Source organism: Puntigrus tetrazona, chromosome 1, assembly GCF_018831695.1.
Source record: "Puntigrus tetrazona isolate hp1 chromosome 1, ASM1883169v1, whole genome shotgun sequence".
NCBI lineage: Eukaryota > Metazoa > Chordata > Actinopteri > Cypriniformes > Cyprinidae > Puntigrus > Puntigrus tetrazona.
In genome coordinates this window covers 28,964,463-28,982,868 of record NC_056699.1, presented here as the reverse complement: position 1 = coordinate 28,982,868, position 18,406 = coordinate 28,964,463, and the positions used below count along the sequence as shown (strand labels likewise).

The 18,406-nt window shown below is 37.7% G+C and overlaps 2 protein-coding genes across 4 annotated transcripts in view; both read right to left on the bottom strand.

Annotated features, from left to right (window-relative positions):
* Window positions 1–710: 710 nt before the first annotated feature.
* LOC122356407 (NACHT, LRR and PYD domains-containing protein 3-like) lies at window positions 711–6,536 on the bottom strand. The gene is made up of 6 exons (XM_043255124.1): window positions 6,364–6,536; window positions 3,231–5,348; window positions 2,875–3,048; window positions 2,613–2,786; window positions 1,751–1,797; window positions 711–1,663 (listed from the first exon to the last, which is right to left on the bottom strand). Exons 2-6 carry the CDS (start codon window positions 5,330–5,332, stop codon window positions 1,116–1,118), a joined length of 3,045 nt encoding a protein of 1,014 aa, XP_043111059.1. The 5' UTR covers window positions 5,333–5,348; window positions 6,364–6,536; the 3' UTR covers window positions 711–1,115.
* LOC122355786 (NACHT, LRR and PYD domains-containing protein 3-like) overlaps window positions 1,616–18,406 on the bottom strand; it is a 16,948-nt gene continuing 157 nt past the window's right edge. Inside the window, exons 1-11 of one of the 3 annotated variants that reach the window (XR_006252258.1) lie at window positions 18,191–18,406; window positions 17,933–18,034; window positions 17,134–17,314; window positions 16,765–16,917; window positions 14,373–16,247; window positions 12,657–12,830; window positions 12,389–12,562; window positions 10,802–10,975; window positions 10,683–10,729; window positions 9,910–10,154; window positions 1,616–1,663 (exon numbers count right to left, since the gene is read on the bottom strand). The exon at window positions 18,191–18,406 is cut by the window's right edge and continues 157 nt beyond it. Coding sequence is in view for 1 of the 3 variants with exons in the window: in XM_043254368.1 (XP_043110303.1) it covers window positions 9,183–9,718; window positions 10,683–10,729; window positions 10,802–10,975; window positions 12,389–12,562; window positions 12,657–12,830; window positions 14,373–16,247; window positions 16,765–16,917; window positions 17,134–17,273 (3,273 nt within the window). In the remaining 2 variants the exon portion in view is untranslated. Of the gene's footprint in view, window positions 1,664–7,667; window positions 9,719–9,909; window positions 10,155–10,682; window positions 10,730–10,801; window positions 10,976–12,388; window positions 12,563–12,656; window positions 12,831–14,372; window positions 16,248–16,764; window positions 16,918–17,133; window positions 17,315–17,932; window positions 18,035–18,190 lie in introns of those variants that run through there. The other 2 variants (XR_006252256.1, XM_043254368.1) reach the window with 2 other exon arrangements.

The following is an 18,406-nucleotide window of genomic DNA, read 5'->3' as shown; positions in this document are numbered from 1 at the left end:
CAGTGATCACACTGAATTCCACTTACAACTCGTTCATTAATGAACAAACTGAAATAAAAATATACTGAACTGTGCTCAGGAATATGGGACACAAAACACTGCAAATTAAAAATAAACAACAGACTGAAAAAAGGCACACACCTGGAGGAACAGGTTCATTCACTTTTGTCAAAACAGGTTCTCATGACCTTATGGTTTCACTGCCATCTTGAGATGCTTTTAAAACATCTCTGACATCTGAAGAATGTAGAGAACTGTTGATAATTTCTCTGATTTCCAGACACTCTGTAGTATGTTCAAGAGATTAAATCTGTGCAATACGTTAACTTTCTATCCCAATCATATTGAGAGACAGGTGGTGATTCTAAAGCAGGTGGAATACAGCAGAGCAGCATCAAGAACATCAAATACTGCCGCAAATTTTATCCAGAACTCCTTGTCTACTTGTCACATTTATAGTGTGGATACAGAACGCTTGCTTCTTATGATCCGATTACAGTAAGCAGGAACAGAACCGGAGGAACTGGTTCAATCACGTTTGTCTCAGACATTTAACAGTGAGAGAAGAAATCTGCAGTCCATAAATCACAGTTCAGAAGACATTATAGCTTGAATGTGACTTAAACTATAACGTAATGTATTCAGAAAAGTGCATCTCAATGAATACAATGAAAATCTCAATAAATATAACACATCACAAATGTTGTTTCATGTTTGACTATATGTAGTATTTTAATACATTTATGTCTTACAGCAGTAATTTGGTTAAAATCATACATTACACTGAATAAAACCATTCTTACAGGTGCTATCTAAGTTTTTCATATGTGGCCATATAACCAAGAAGGTGCATTTCTTCCCAAAAAGAGCCCAAATAGAGTAAAAAGTGAACTCCATGATGGTGGCATCATTTTAACCAATAAAACATCAACATCTGATCATCTGTAATTCTCAACAACAAGGTGTTCAAGATTATGATGGAGGTAGAAAGCATTGTCAGAGGTACGCTGTGTGTGTGTGAGTGTGTGTGTTTGTGTGTGTGTGTGTGTGTGTGTGTGTGAGTGTGTCTGTGTGTGTGTGTATGTGTGTGTGTTATAGAGAGATGAAAATGTATTTTATTCAGTTAAGCAAGTTTGTTGTGTCATCTGACACAGAGACAGTTCAGACTCAAACACCTTAAACCCAGCGTAGAGGGGTTCGGTGAATGTGGTGTTGAATGTGTGTAAGTGTGTGAGTGTGTGTGTGTCACAGACCCTGTAGAAGGACAGAGAGCCGGCCGACCAGTCCAGATAGATACCTACTCTTTTAGAGGGAGGTGAATGTGTGACAATAGTAAATATATTGTTGTGCCAGACAGCTGTTCCATTCAAAGAACAATTCAGACTCCAGGATTTGTTATTGTATCCAAACTTACAGACAGTCCCTTCTTTCCTGCTAATTGTTTTATAGGCCACTGCTATACGAGCCCAAGAGCCCCATTCGACCTCCCAGTAACAGCGTCCAGTCAGACTCTCTCTACACAGAACCTGAGGATTATCAGCAAATCTCTCTGGATGATCAGGATACGGCTGATGTTGATCCACATACGTGATCTTTCTGTTGTCCTCAGACAGCATGAGTTGAGTGTGTGCTGTGTTGGCATCCAGTGAGAGATTACAGGCATCTGAAGCCAAGAAGAGAAATAAATACAGCTTATAAATCTCATGGATTGTCATTAAATAACCATGTCTGTGTTAGAGAAAGAACCTACATTTTCTAAGTCCTGGTGTGATTCTGAAGGGCCCTCCATGATCCAAACTAAAAAGACACAACCATACAGACAAAGCAAATCATCACTAGCTGGAGTAGTTATCAATATACATGGCTATATTTATGTACAGCACTTTTCTGAAAATGATTCATTTTAAATTAGCTTACGGAGCTGTTTGACCGCACATCATTGAGCAGCCAAAGGAGCTTGGAGAAAACATTATTTAATATTCAATTTACTTGTATTGAGTTATGCTACAACTACCAATTTGTTTTAACCCATTTTGGATCTTCTAAGAATGGTCTGTTTGTTTTAGTTCTATTTTCAACAACAAATTTTGACTTAGACTGAGAAGAACAATTCTACATGTGTTGCACTTTAGTAGTTAAATGCTATTAAATATAAAATAAAAACAGCAGGGCTCTCGCTGCAGATATTAAAGGTCCTGTATGTAGGATTTTGACCCTACTAAAGCAAAATACCATAGTGTGTTTGTAGATATTTAAACAACATGCTAAGGTAACATACTTGTTTGTCTGTAAAACAATGCTACAGTTTGTAATTCTTCTTTGAAAATGTGCATTCTGGCCCAAAATTTTGGCCTCCGTTTTGGTTTGTTAAACCAGCCCACCGCCAGTTTACCTAATAGTGTTTCGGAAGCCTGAGTTGCCAGTTGGTGGAAAACAGAGCGCATTCATTTTAGTCATAGAAGCTGACAAACGAAAGGGGTTTAAGCGGTAATCTGGCAATCTGCGTTTGCGAGTTTGAATTTGGACTGCAATACCTAGTTCAACCACTCTTTGTCAATCCTACATACAGCACCTTTAGAGTTTATTAACTGGACTCTTGAGTATCTGCATACTTAAGTATCTGCAGTTCATAGTTTGGATCCTCCAGTTTGTGTTTGAGCAGCTGCACTCCTGAATCTCCTGGGTGATTGTAGCTCAGATCCAGCTCTCTCAGGTGTGAGGGGTTTGAACTCAGAGCTGAAGACAAATAACCACAGCCTTCCTCTGTCACCATACAGCCTGACAACCTACAGACACACACACATGAACGAATCATCCACAGACACACAGCAACATTATTACTGGATAACTGCACATCTTCCCTTATGTATCTACCTCAGTATTTGCAGCTGACAGTTTGGACTCTTCAGTCCATCAGAGAGCAGCTTCACTCCTGAATCCTGCAGGTCATTGTTACTCAGATCCAGCTCTCTCAGGACAGAGTTTGAGGATTGAAGAGCTGATGACACAATTGTACAGAACTGATAAGAGAGATCACAGCCGATAAGACTAAAGGAGAAAAATTATATGAGAATTAAACACTTTGAGATAAAATGGGCATAATTTGTAAGTTTAGAAATAATTAAACCATTCTTATTTAAAGTAGCTCATAGATCATTATTGAATGGAGTTTGTGTTTGGAATAACAACAGCACTTTAATTCCACTTGTAAAATATGATTCAACACTCACAGAGCTTTTCTGCAGTTGATCACAGCTGGTATCAGTCTTCTTCTGCCCTCATCTGATGTGTTGTATTTTTTGAGGTCCAGCTTATCCAGCGGCTCCTCTGACATCTGAAGCATGTAGGAGATTGTTGAGCAGTGAGCAGGACAGAGTTTTTTCTCTGATTCTTTATTCTCTGTTTCTCTCTTCTCTGATTCTTCCTTATCCGAGTGTTTGATTAATTTCACAAACTCCTGAATCTCTCTGGACAGAGTCTGATCTTTCACTTCCAGCAGACAGAGGAACAGATTGATGGACTGACCAGCTGAGAGATGTTTTTTAACTTGTTTGTCTTTCTCAGTTTCATGTACATACGTCTCATTATTATCATTTAGACTCTTGATCTTGTGTTTAATGTCCTGTGAGGTTCTCCTGATGCTCTCTGAGCTGTTCTCTGTGTGTGTCAGTAGATCCTGTAAGAGTCTCTGATTGGAATCCAATGAGACACCCAGCAGGAACCGCAGGAACAAATCCAGGTGTCCATTCTCACTGGCAAGGGCTTTATCTACTGCTCCTTTAAACAGATTATGCATTGAATCAAAAACCTTAAGAGTCTCTGTGGTGCTGCTTAAATAGCAGTAAAACACATGGAAGGCAGCGAGAAACTCTTGAATGCTTAGATGAATGAAGCTGTAGACTTTCTTCTGATGAATCACAGATTCCTCCTTAAAGATCTCAGTACAAATCCCAGAATAGACTGAGGCATCAGTGACATCTATGCCGCTCTCAATCAGGTCCTCCTCATAGAACATCACATTACCCTTCATCAACTGTTTGAAAGCCACTTCAGCAAGTTTCACAATCACTTCTCTGTTGGACTGCAGGAGTTTCTCTGGATCACTCTCTTCATACTTCTGGTTCCTCATGTTAATCTGAATCAGCAGGAAGTGGATGTACATTTCAGTCAGAGTTTGGGGGATTTCTGCACTCATATCTTCTTCCAGGATCTTCTGAAGCACAGTGGATGAGATCCAGCAGAAGACGGGGATGTGGCACATGATGTGGAGGCTTCTTGTTCTTCTGATGTATGAGATGATTCTGCTGGCTTGATGCTGGTCACTGATTCTCTTCCTGAAATATTCCTCCTTCTGAGGCTCAGTGAATCCCTGAATTTCTGTCAGACGGTTGATGTATTTGGAGGGGATCTGATTGGCTGCTGCTGGTCTGGAGGTGATCCAGATGAGAGCAGAGGGAAGCAGCTCTCCTTTCATGAGGTTTGACATCAACACACTGACTGATGAAGTCTCAGTAACATCACAAACTTTCTGATCATCTGAAAACATCAGTGTGATTCTACTTTCATCCAGACCGTCCAAGATGAACACAACTTTACACTCCTCATAAATCTTTGAGTCCAGATCTTGAAGTTCAGGATGAAAGTCCAGCAGAAGTCTGTGAAGACTGTACTGATGATCTCTGATCAAGTTCAGCTCTCGAAATGGAAGCACAAACATGAAATCTACATCTTGATTGGCTTTTCCCTCAGCCCAGTCCAGAATGAACTTCTGCACAGAGACGGTTTTTCCGATTCCAGCGATGCCTTTAGTAAGAACAGTCTTGATCTGGTCTTTCTCCTTAGATCCTGGTTCAGGTGAGTCTTTAAAGATGTCATTGCAGTAGATTGGAGTGTCTTGTGAGTTTTGTATTCTGGCTGTTTTCTCCATCTGTAAAACCTCATGTTCTTCATTCACTCCTTCTCTCTCTCCCTCTATGATGTAAAGCTGTGTGTAAATCATGTTCAGGAGGATTTCATTGTCCTGGAGATTGTTTCCCTCAAAAAAGTTCTCATATTTTTTCTTCATGCATGTTTTCAGTTGAAGTTGGATTCTTTGTAGTTCATCTACTTGTTTGTGTAGTTCTCCAGTCTTCTGAAGTGGAGCTGTTACTTTATGCTGCCTGAGGTCAGAGGTCACTACGTCTTCACTTATATTGGGGGGCTGAGTAACGGATCTGTTACTCTTCATTGACAGGTGACTGGGTTCTGAAGTTGGGACTTTTTGAATTCTCTCCTTCTCAATCTCGTTACTAAGACTCATTGTAGAGGCAGCACTGTTTTTCTTGTTCTCCATTAAAAGGTTATTACTCCTACAAACAAATGTATTGCTTATTATCACTTAAAAGTGCTTTACAGCTGTGTTCCCATTATTATACATTGAAAAGTATTACAGTGATATTTCTATAAAATACTTTTTTTTATCTGATTTATCTGATGTTGTATTTCAGGTGCAGCTTGAGCTAATTCAAACCGGTCATTGTTGATGATATTCTGTCATTTCTGGCCATACTTATGACTGCACAATACAAAACAAACCTGTGTATGTATACATACACACACACACACACACACACACACACACACACACACACACACACACACACACACAGTGACACTCACTGGCATTGGCACCCTTGCTAAAAATGATAAAAGAAGGATGTGAAAATGAATCTGCATTGTTAATCCCTTTGATCTTTTTTTTAAAGAAATCAAACCTTTAATTGAATAATAAGAATTTAAAATAGTTGGAATTATCATTATGAAATAAATGCTTTTCTCAAATACACCTTGGGGGCATTTATTGGCACCCTTAGAAATTCTCAGGAGTAAAATATTTCTGAAGTGTATTCCCGTTTTCACAATTTGGAACACGACAGGGTGATTATGAACAAGAAATTATTCAGCCATCGCTTCCTGTTTCACAGAAATATAAGTAGGAAAACAAAGCATACATTCCCTTAGGCATCCATTACAATGAGAAAAAACAAAGAATATATTTCTAATGTCCAGCAAAAGATAATTGAGCCTCACAAATTAGTGAAGTGGCTTTAAGAAAAGAGCTAGAGCGGTGAAAAGGACTATTTCTATCATCAAGGCAATAATTAAGAACTTCCAGAAATCTGGAAGAGGACGAGTGTATATGTCGTCCTAATGCATGGTAAGAAGGAGAGTTTAAGTGCTTCTTGAGTTCACCCATACTTATAATCTTATGTAGCATTACCCAGATGACTTCATACACGACTTCTTTCAAACGCAAATTTAATTGTTAAAATAAAGTGACACATTTTAGCCGTTGTATATCTTCATAAATAAAACCCTACTTACGTGGAACAGTCTCCTGCTGCTTTTCAGACAACTCCTTTGTTGAACTACCTGTGCTGTTTTCTTTTTCTCATTACCTGTTCTTCCTGCTCCACCTGTTCACTTTTTCAGGAACACAGTCACACTGTTTATTAGAAACATACAGGTACTGTAATACACGCACCTTCCACGACAAATAATCATCCATTTTTCAAAAAAAAGTACAGTAAGACTGGATTTAACAAATTGCTCGGGCTGTTTCTTTAGTGGTGCATGTCTTCATCTACTCAAAAGCACATGAAGTAATGTTTAATAGTTTTTTACAAGGGCTTATTTGTCATCAAACAAGTTTCAGACAACCAATCTTGTGTCATCAATCATCATGCGCTCTTATTTTCCTTCTGTGTTCAGTGTTTGTTCTGAGTCTGTCCAGAGGAGGGCACTATACAATCATCAGAAATCAAAGAGGGACTGGATGTTTTTTCCTAATTACTATTATAATGGAAAGAAATGCGATCTGATACAGTTCTGACAAAGCCTTGTATACTAAAACTGTAAAACTCATAGCGACAACGCATAGCGAGTTCATTTAAAGGCATGTGTTCATCACTTTTTATGCTAAAAATAAACATAAAAGGTGCATAAGAAATCATAATATGATAAATAAAGTGTTGAGGTAGAATTACAGATGAAGACAGAAGTATTTCTATACTGCCTGTAACCTCCAGTAAATCTCATACTTCTATAGGTTTGGTCTTCATAGTGCACTAAATAGGAGCTAAATGTTGATGTGCTGCACACCTCTGGTTTCAAGGAGTCAAATACAACCTAGAACTGATTTGATCATATACTGACTTGGTCAGATCTTTATTTTACAAAGTGACTACAGTTGAGACCACATATTTAGCACAATTGGATGAAAGTCACCATTTCTTTCTATATTTCTTCATGTGTCAAAGCTGTTATTTAGAGCAGATTGTTTAATCTGACACAAAGACACTGAGGACCGATAAACCCTGAATCCAGCATAGAAGAGTTCAGTGTGTGTGTGTGTGTGTGTTAGAGACGATGTAGAAGGACAGGTATGTCAGTGTTCACTTCATGCCAGAATATGTTTTTTAGTGAAGTACAGGCTCCAGGCCCCAAACCAAGAGTCACATTATGTAAGAATTTATTCAAAGAGGGGCATTTTCTGAAATGATCATTTGACCTCTAGAGGGCGATGTGAGTAGACTTATGTCCCCTGTTCACGTCACATGATATTAACCTGACCTTGAGGTTGCATCTGACACATAATGTGGCTTTTCCAAGTAAAAAATGGACATTAGTTGGTGGACACTGTTTATTCCAAACTATGAGTGAAGAACACAAGTTCTATAGGAAAGCCATCTGTTTTTCGAGAGAGTGATTCCAACGTGATCTACAGAATTACACAGTTTATAGAGAAGAGAACAGAAAACCATTAAAAAACAGGAGAAAGTGCTACATTTTTACTACATTACTACACACTGTAGAAAGCTAATAAAACACATGTGAACAGTAGCCTACTTTTTTATCCGTTCGTCAGTAATACTTGGGAAATAATAAATCCAGAGCCTCTCTGACTGGACCCAATATCACCCATCAGACCGAATCATGCGTTGTAATTTGAATTATGACATCCATAAATCCCCCAAGATAAAACTGACAAAGATACCAATGTGCTATATTAACAATACGCTTACCAAAAAACAATAAACATGTTTCCAACACACCTAGAATACAACTGACAACTGACTCACCGTTTGTGCTTTCTATCTGACAGACTATCAGGTTCTTCCTCAGATTTAAAGAAGAAACTGACATTACAAAAACACATATTTTGGAGGCAAATAAAATGCAAGCTGTATTTGATTTCCTTGCATTGCACTGGTCACGAATGGCTGAATATGCCTGTGTAATATTCTTTCTTTTTGATGTAACTAGAAAGGTACTACATGTATTTAAGATGTATATAATGTAAGGTGCTGCTAGGTGTACAGTATAGTTACACAATCTTGTTACACTTTATTTTAAGTAGTTTATGTCTATGTACTTGAATTCAGAATTGCGCTGTATAAAGTCCGCAACACATATGTGACAATATTTTGGTTACATAAGTAGCTGTGTAACAGACTGACTGTGTATTTAAATAGTTAAAGTAACAGACTAAATAAACTGTATCGTCCTTTATTTATTAATCCACGATTGTATTGTTAGGCAAAATTATTAGAATAACTCAGCCAGAATAACCCAGAACAACCCAGTCTGCTGGGTTAAAATGAATTGAAATGAAAAGTGTTTTGTCCATTATTCACCCAGCACTGGGTTGCCAACTGGATTATTTTTAACAAAGCCATTTATAGAGTGATTCCAAACACAATTAAAAGTGAAAGTGCTTTACACTGATTCAAATTAAATTAAAAAGTGCATGAGAAATAACTTAAAAAAATAACATATTATTGAAAAGAAAGAAAATACAGAGTTAGAATTTTTACACATTCATTTTTCATGTTTTTATAATTCTATAGTTTAATTTAAACATTATATACTTTATATTGTAATTTTGTGTCATCAAACTTTTCTCATATACAGGGATATGACCGAGATTATAATAGTGGTCATTCGTAGGTGTGTGTTTGTTTTTAAAGCTGACACAGACAGTAAGGACTCTACCAATGTACCCGTAATTCAAAAGGTGTAGAAAAAAACCTACTAAATGTTCCCTAAAAAACAGAAAATGTTGGGGAAGGCCATTATGGTTTGTACAGTATAAAAACCATTACACCTATAGTGAGAACTGACATCAGTGTGTGTGGGTGTTGCTAAATATAAAACAGAAGCACTGAAGAACCATCATAAACCCCAATCCCAGCGTAGAGGGGTTGAGTGAATGTGGTGTTGAATGTGTGTAAGTGTGTGAGTGTGTGTGTGTCAGAGACGCTGAAGAAGGACAGAGAGCCGCCTGACCAGTCCAGATAAACTCCTACTCTATTAGAGGATGAAGGGATTGCAGGGATATCAGTGAAGTTCTTATTGTGACGGAGAACAAATCTGTTTTTAGAGCACCACAGATTCCAGGATTTGTCATTGTACCCAAACTTACAGTCATCACTTCCTCCTTTCCTGCTGATTTCTTTATATGTCACTGATATTTCAGCACTAAATCCGCACCATTCAGCCTCCCAGTAATGGCGACCAGTCAGACTCTCTCCACACAGAACCTGAGGCACCTCATCAAATCTGTCTGGATGATCAGGATACTGCTGATGATCTTTTTTACATGCTGTTTCTTTGTTGTCCTCAGACAGAATGAGTTGAGTGTGTGCTGTGTTTGGATCCAGTGAGAGATTACAGGCATCTGAACACAAGAAGAGAGAAACATCAAGAAAACAAACAAAATAATTTCCCTACATTTTGGACAAACAGTCCTTTAGTGGACCCTCCCTGACCACTATAGTGCACAATGGGTTGCTACATTTTGATTGGATCTTTACATAAGCAATCTGTCCAGTGCTATCAGATAAAGATGCTAGGACAATGACCAGATACCTCTTAAAAGGCAAGAGGAAGACCTTTGGTAAACAGCCCAGGAGCAACAACTCTTCTCATTGGTCAAAATGCAGTTTCTGCCCTTCACCCACCAGCAGACTGATTCCTAAGGGTTTGGCCTGTGACCACCATAAAAATTCCTTTGGACCTCTGGATGCAGCAGCAGCGGGTGAAAGAAAGAGAGATCACAGAGGTCCATCCAAATCCATCCATGTCTACGTTCTCAAACCTTATACTGATGCAAACTACAACACACACATCTTATGATTATTCTGATGAACAAGTATTCTCAGTGACAGCATGTTCCATCAAGTTTAGACTTTATAACATTGTTCCCAGAACAACCAGTGGATGAAGTCACTGCCACCGGACTGTTCACTCGACCACAGAGAACATAACTATCACTTATACAAACCTCTTCCAGAGCCCTTAGTATTGTTGTGTGCTATCAGAATATGATTTTCGAATTTACATTAGATATTATAAATGATAATCTTACTGTTCTTCGCCTTATTTCTTTTAGAGTAGCAACAGTTTATTTTTCCAGCAAAAACCTCCAATATAATCACTTGCATTTTATGCATCTCATGCACTTTATTGCTATTCATTTAAGGTATTTAGTAGTTAGTAGTATCTATTTTATTACCCTTGTATTTTATTCAGGTTGTTTACAGTATAAAATACAGTTTGTACAGTATAAAAAATTATGTCTACGGAACGTCTACATTTAGCATGACAACTCAACATGAGTTTGTGTGTGTTTGTAGACCTACACTTTCGTAGTCCTGCTGTCATCATGATCTGACCTCCATAATCCACACTATAACACACAAACACACATTAATGTATCCATCACATGCATTCGCTATGTCAGTATTAGTGTTTGACATACTTGAGTATCTTCAGTTTATAGTTGGGATCCTCCAGTTTGTGTTTGAGCAGCTGCACTCCTGAATCTCCTGGGTGATTGTAGCTCAGATCCAGCTCTCTCAGGTGTGAGGGGTTTGAACTCAGAGCTGAAGACAAATAACCACAGCCTTCCTCCGTCACCATACAGCCAGACAACCTACAGACACACATGCAGATCTCTCTCACTCACATTCACAATGAGTTTTAAAGCCCTTTCACACAGGACGTGAAATGCACAGCACTTTATAATCTATTAATTCGTTGGGTGTGCCTCATGAGCGCAAAACTCCACATGAAGAGTCAAAAGCAAATACTTTCACATTCTTACAGTTGCTGATTCAGAAGCACCAGATTGAGCAAAATTAGAATTTATCATTTTTTTTTCCTTATAGAAATAGCCTTTGCATAGTCAGCTTTGCATTCTCCTAGGTTCACAACTGTCCAGAATTGTTTTGGGTTTAGCTGCTCTGTTGTAAGTAATCCTAAAGTTTCTGAACTGCATCTACTTTCAGAAAGCTAAATAAAGCACTTTTGCATTCATTCCTGACATGGCTACATCAACACTACTGCATTACTGAAACCATGCCTTCTTTCTTTGTAAGAAATTTTGGGCTGAATTATGCAAATATGACCACATTGTTATGTAGACATATGGGGGCGTGTTTAAATGAGGCCTGGTCTGGATCACCTTTGTCTTTTAGATAGAATTTTTTTTTTTTTGTGGGAAATTATATACAGCTAAGGATTTATCTATACAGCTAATATACCACACTAAGGAAAAGGAAAAAATGTGAATGAGTAGTCAATATGTAGCCACAAATTTATGTATAGTTATTAGAATGTCTAAAGTTGACTATCAAAATAAAAGGTTGTTGTCAAAATGATGGTCTCTTTTAACACATATTGTTGACTATAGGTAACACTGCATCTACATATCTACTAACTCTCATTGGAGTATTAGTATTAGTAGACTGGAAGGGTTAGGATTCCTTCCAAAGTTACTTATAGTAGAATGACTGTTAGGACATCATCACAGATCATCACAACAGATATTAACCAGACATATCTCCCATATTTTTATCCAAAATAACATAAAATGTGCTCTGAAGACAAAGTTTGGAACAACATGGTAACATGTTTGAGTTCCTGTTTGTCCTTATTTGGTTTAATTCCTATTCTCATTAGTTTATTTTCATTTATTGCATTACTCATCTTGTTCACTTTTCCAGAGCTTGTTTTTATAAGCTCTCAGTTTCTGTATGTTCCTCATCTTGGGTCAATATTAATTTGTGTGTTGATTATTATTTAAGCAGTTTAAAACAAAGCAGCATAACTAAATGTGAAAAAGTAAGGGGAATAAATACTTTCAAGGCACCATATATCAGATGACCGAATCTACAATTTATTATCCACCTTTGTTTGCTCACGCTGGCTTTTTTAAGACATCAGGGCACACTTTTCAGTAAAGCAGCACTTGATTTGCAAATTAGTTTTTTTTAATCAAAATAAATGAAATATAAATAGAATACTGATATAAATATCAATATATACTGAATATAAAAAATCAAACCTCAGTATCTCCAGCTGACAGTTTGGACTCTTCAGTCCATCAGAGAGCAGTTTCACTCCTGAATCCTGCAGGTCATTGTTACTCAGATCCAGCTCTCTCAGGACAGAGTTTGAGGACTGAAGAGCTGATGACACAGCTTTACAGGACTGATTGGTGAGATTACAATTGGCAAGACTAAAAAACATAGAACACAGATCAACAGTCTGATCATCTAGAAAGACACATCAACCTTGACTGACTCAAAATGATCTCTTATATGTATTATTACCTCAGTAACTGCATCTGACATTTTTGACTCTTCAGTCCATCAGAGAACAGCTTCACCCCTGTATCCTGCAGGTCATTGTTACTTAGATGCAGCTCTCTCAGGACAGAGTTTGAGGATTGAAGAGTTGAGGACAAACTCTCACAGCAGTGACTATTGAGGTTGCAGCTAGAAAGACTATTAATAACATAAATTGGGGTGAAATAATAACATAAATCGAAAACAATAAGCAACAATGAAGATATGTAAAGACATGATGTTACTAATTGTATGTCCCCAGGAACCTAGAACAATTATTATTATTGTTGTATTTTTTTCTTTAGCTACTGCTGTGCTTGAATTCTTTTGCACATGAAAAATGAAGCAATTCTTTGCTGGATATATACATTTTAGTATAGAATTTTGAATATGAAAGGATCCTTTCTATACATTTAATAATTAATAATTAGTTTTCTATTTATGTAGTTTTTTACTTTGCTGTTTTAGCTTGAGTGATATTACGACTCTTGCATTTTTATCGAGATACATCCTTTGCTATTTTGATAAACTGCAAAAAATGTTATGTGCTATCTGCTTTAAAATATTACAGATGAAATGTGGTCAAATAATTCTCAAAGGTGTTAAAAATAAACTTGTAACTTCACTAGTGCACTGGTGTTTCTAAATGGGGTTTCTTCATTAATCAAAGCATTGTGCCTCCTAGTAATTAGAATGGCATGAAAATGTTAACTTATTTCAGTAAGTCAACTCAAATTGTAAAACATGTGTATTAAATAAATTGAATGCAAACAGAAGTTTAAGTTTGGTTCATAAGACCAATAAAAAAAAAAAAATTTGTGAATTGTTGGCATTCTGGAAAGTGTGTTGATTTACTGTATATGTACTCAATACTTGGTAGAGGCTCCTTTTGTTTTAAATTACTTCCTCAATTTGTGTGGCATGGTCAGTTTGTGGCACTGAGATGGTATGGAAGACCAGGTTACTTTGACAGCACACCAATGGTCATTTAACCAACCTTTGGTGCTCTTGGCAGTGTGGGCAGGTGCCAAATCCTGATGGAAAATTAAGTCAGTACCTTCAAAAAGCTGATCAGCAAAAGGAAGCATGAAGTGCTCCAAAAGTTCTTGTTAAATGGGTACAGTGATGTTGGTTTTCAAAAAACAACCAGGTGGATGACATCCCCCCGCAATTCGAGCTCTGAATTTAGTTCATGCAGAGAATTTTCACAGTAGTGCATAAATTTGCTTTTGTTATTATTGAACTTCAGTGGTCTAGTGGCAGGGCTTCTGTCAAGCATTTTTAAAGCTGCAGGTTCTAGTCCACCCTTGTATAAATCTTCTTATGATGTATGGACTAAACATTTCATAGGACAAAAATGTATTTATATACATATAAATCCATTTAGGCCACTTAACATAATGAATGGTTTATGTTTTAATGTTTTAATGTCTTTCAACCAGCATGACAAATTTTTTTTAAATGGTTAATTTAAACCAAGGCTGCCCAATCCCTGCTCCTTGCCATTGAATGTCCCACAAATTTCAGCTCTAACTCTTAATTAAACAAACCTGAAGCATCTTCAGGATCACTTCACAAAATTAAAGGCAGTTGTGTTTGATTAGAGTTAGAGCTGAACTTTGCAGGGAGCAGGATTGGGCACCCCCAGTTTTAGACTTATTGTTAAACTCAATTTTTCAACTGTTAATCATTTTCACTCACATAGCTTTTCTGCAGTTGATCACAGCTGGTATTAGTCTTCTTCTTCCCTCATCTGATGTGTTGTATTTCTTGAGGTCTAGCTCACCCAGTGTCTCCTCTGACATCTGAAGCATGTAGGAGATTGTTGAGCAGTGAGCAGGAGAGAGTTTCTTCTCTGAGTGTTTGTCTGATTTCAAAAACTCCTGAATCTCTCTGGATAGAGTATGATCTTTCAATTCCAGCAGACAGAGGAACAGATTAATAGATTGACCAGATGAGAGATTATAAAAAACATATAGATCTTTGATCTTTTCTTTAATGTACTGTGTGGTTCTCCTGGTGCTGTCTGAGCTGTTCTCTGTGTGTGTCAGTAGATCCTGTAAGAGTCTCTGATTGGACTCCAGTGAGATGCCCAGCAGGAACCTCAGAAACAGATCCAGGTGACCATTCTTAGTCCCAAGAGTTTTATCTACTGCTGATGTTAGTAGTTCATACAAAGGGTCTTTATTGGAATTGTGCTGTTTGAATGTTTCCAGAAGCTTTAGTGGTTCCTTGATTTTCATTAAATAGCAGTGAAAAGCATATATAGCAGTGAGAAACTCTTGAATACTGAGATGAATGAAGCTGTAGACTTTCTTCTGATGAATCACAGATTCCTCCTTAAAGATCTCAGTACAAATCCCAGAATACACTGAGGCATCAGTGACGTCTATGCCGCTCTCAATCAGGTCCTCCTCATAAAACATCACATTGCCCTTCATCAGCTGCCTGAAAGCCAATTCAGCAAGTTTCACAATTACTTCTCTGTTAGACTGCAGGAGTTTCTCTGGATCTCTCCCTTCATACTTCTGGTTCCTTATGTTGATCTGAATCAGCAGGAAGTGGATGTACATTTCAGTCAGAGTTTGGGGGATTTCTGCACTCAGATCTTCTTCCAGGATCTTCTGAAGCACAGTGGATGAGATCCAGCAGAAGACAGGGATGTGACACATGATGTGGAGGCTTCTTGCTCTTCTGATGTGTGAGATGATTCTGCTGGCTTGATGCTGGTCACTGATTCTCTTCCTGAAATATTCCTCCTTCTGAGGATCAGTGAATCCCTGAATTTCTGTCAGACGGTTGATGTATTTGGAGGGGATCTGATTGGCTGCTGCTGGTCTGGAGGTGATCCAGATGAGAGCAGAGGGAAGCAGCTCTCCTTTCATGAGGTTTGACATCAACACACTCACTGATGAAGTCTCAGTCACATCACACACTTTCTGATCATCTGAAAACATCAGTGTGATTCTGCTTTCATCCAGACCATCAAAGATGAACACAACTTTACACTCCTCATAAATCTTTGAGTCCAGATCTTGAAGTTCAGGATGAAAGTCCAGCAGAAGTCTGTGAAGACTGTACTGATGATCTCTGATCAAGTTCAGCTCTCGAAATGGAAGCACAAACATGAAATCTACATCCTGATTGGCTTTTCCCTCAGCCCAGTCCAGAATGAACTTCTGCACAGAGACAGTTTTTCCGATTCCAGCGATGCCTTTAGTAAGAACAGTCTTGATCTGGTCTTTCTCCTCAGGTCCTGGTTTAGGTGAGGCTTTAAAGATGTCATTGTAATTGATCAGATTGTCTTCGAATTGTTTTGTTCTGGCTGATTTTTCCATCCGTAAAACCTCATGTTCTTTATTCACTCCTTCTCTCTCTCCCTCTATAATGTATAGCTGTGTGTAAATCCTGTTCAGGAAGCATTTATTCTGTTGGAGTTTAGTTCCCTCAGAAAATTTCTCATACTTGTTTTTCATTCTGGTTTTGTGCTGCTCCTTGACTCTCTTCAGAACATCATTCATTGTTTGAGGACAATCCTTCAGCTGGACTGCCGTCTGGTCATCTGTTCCCAAACTGCTGATGCAAAAAAGAAAAATTAAGTGAATACAGAGGACCACCCAGCCAAAGAAAATTATGTAACTGTTGCATAACTGCAGCGTAATCTAATGACCAATGTTTCATCGAAGTGCATGAAAAAGGTGTGTACACGTCGCCACAATGTAACTTTGTGATATTATATGTTGTGGATTAACGCTGAGAAACGACTGCAAATTTTGCTTCAGGGGAGAGTGAGAACACGGCAAGGACTTATGGGAAAGTCTGAGAGATCAGTACTCATATATATATATATATATATATATATATATATATATATATATATATATATATATATATATATATATATACACACACACACAGTATATATAATTATACATTTTAACATAATTAATTTTCACACATGATATCATGTTGTTAATCAGCATGCACTCGTTCTAGACCATAACAGTGTTCATTACTTGTGATTAATGACAGGATTTTAACTTTAGAGTAGAGTATCCCTTTAAATAACTAGATCCAATGTGTTCATACTCACATGTGATGAGCGGTCACAGCTTCATCCATAAAATTAAGATCCGCAACTAAAGACTCGGCACAGCTGGGTTCTGTTTTCTGGGAACGAGAACATCCTTCCTCTGTCTTCTCACTGTGACATACACAAGTGTCACAGTCATTGTGGATAACAGGTCTGCCAATGCACACACATGACCACTGATCACATTTTACACAGCAATTTACAATCCATCCAATAAGATGTTGTATACTTTCCCGTTTGCTGTAAATTTATTTTGTCGTTACTTTCTCGGCTCTTAAAAAGCATTTATGCAGAAAACGTGTATATTAGAAAATGTAGCCTTCCTGTGTACGTTCTGTGAATCATATTCAGACATATTCAACAACTCACAGAGAATCAGTCGGCCCAGTTTCACCGCTGAGCTGAAGAGGTTCATTCATGGATCTGTTAGTCTTCACAGACACACAGCTCTGATCTGAAGATCTCTGGAGCTGAGCACATCTCTCCTCTGTCTTCTCACCGAGGCTCATTTTGGAAGTCGCTCTTATTTCTGTTTAGAAACCCATTAAACCTGGCAAAATAAATACATACTTTGTAAAAGACGTACGTTACATCACACAGACAGCTGATTGACTAACAGTAAATGCATTTGAACTCTAAAACCGGTTACCACTCTTAAATAGTCAGGATGTGAATTTCAGGCCAGATAATGTGAGTTTATTTTGAACACATCTAGAAAAACCGGTTTATTACAGAACTACAAAATGTGAAACATGAACGACAAAACAAGAGGTCCTCCATAAACCAACAGAAAACCTAGATTTATCTTAACATGTTTTAAATGCCAACATTTTAACATTTATTCAGTATAAAATATACATTGTTCGCTTATTTTTGGTTACACCCTGAACTCTCAGAAATGTACATATGAAGTGTGAACTATATTTAAATAAAAATAAGATTATATACGTGAATTGTTCAATCACCCTCCTAATATATATATTATTAAATGCACATAGCATGAGCCTAAATCAAAGAAGCCTTAAAGAAGGCATTATCCTAGTAGGGTGTATGATATCAGAAGAGAGCAGCTTTGAATAAATTCTACACAAAAGACTTCAGAAAGCTTTACTGTGGTTTTAAACTTCAAAAGTAGTATCATGTCCTTTAGCGTAAAACAAGTACTCACCATGAACAATATCTCGCTGGTTAAAGCTGATTAATGATGAAGAACTGCAGTTTCTCTTTCAGTATTTGCTGATCAACCTGTTCTACCTGCTTTTGTAAGTTCCTTGTGATCACAAGACACATGCAAAACACAAGCTCTTCAGAAGGAGAATTCAACCAAACGCATTGTATTTAATAAGCCATTCAACATTACGTTAATTAATATGTTACTGCAAGTTTACACTCTTCGGTGCAAATAAATACTCAATCGGTTGCATACCCTTCTCATAAGGAGATTGTTGTGGACTTCAGGAGAGCGCACACCCAGCATGCTCCGCTGATCATCGACGGTGCTGTAGTGGAGAGGGTGAACAGCACCAAGTTCCTGGGTGTGCACATATCTGAAGACCTATCATGGAGTCACAACACCGCATCACTGGCCAAAAAAGCCCATCAGCGCCTGTACTTTCTCCGTAAACTGAAAAGAGCAAAAGCC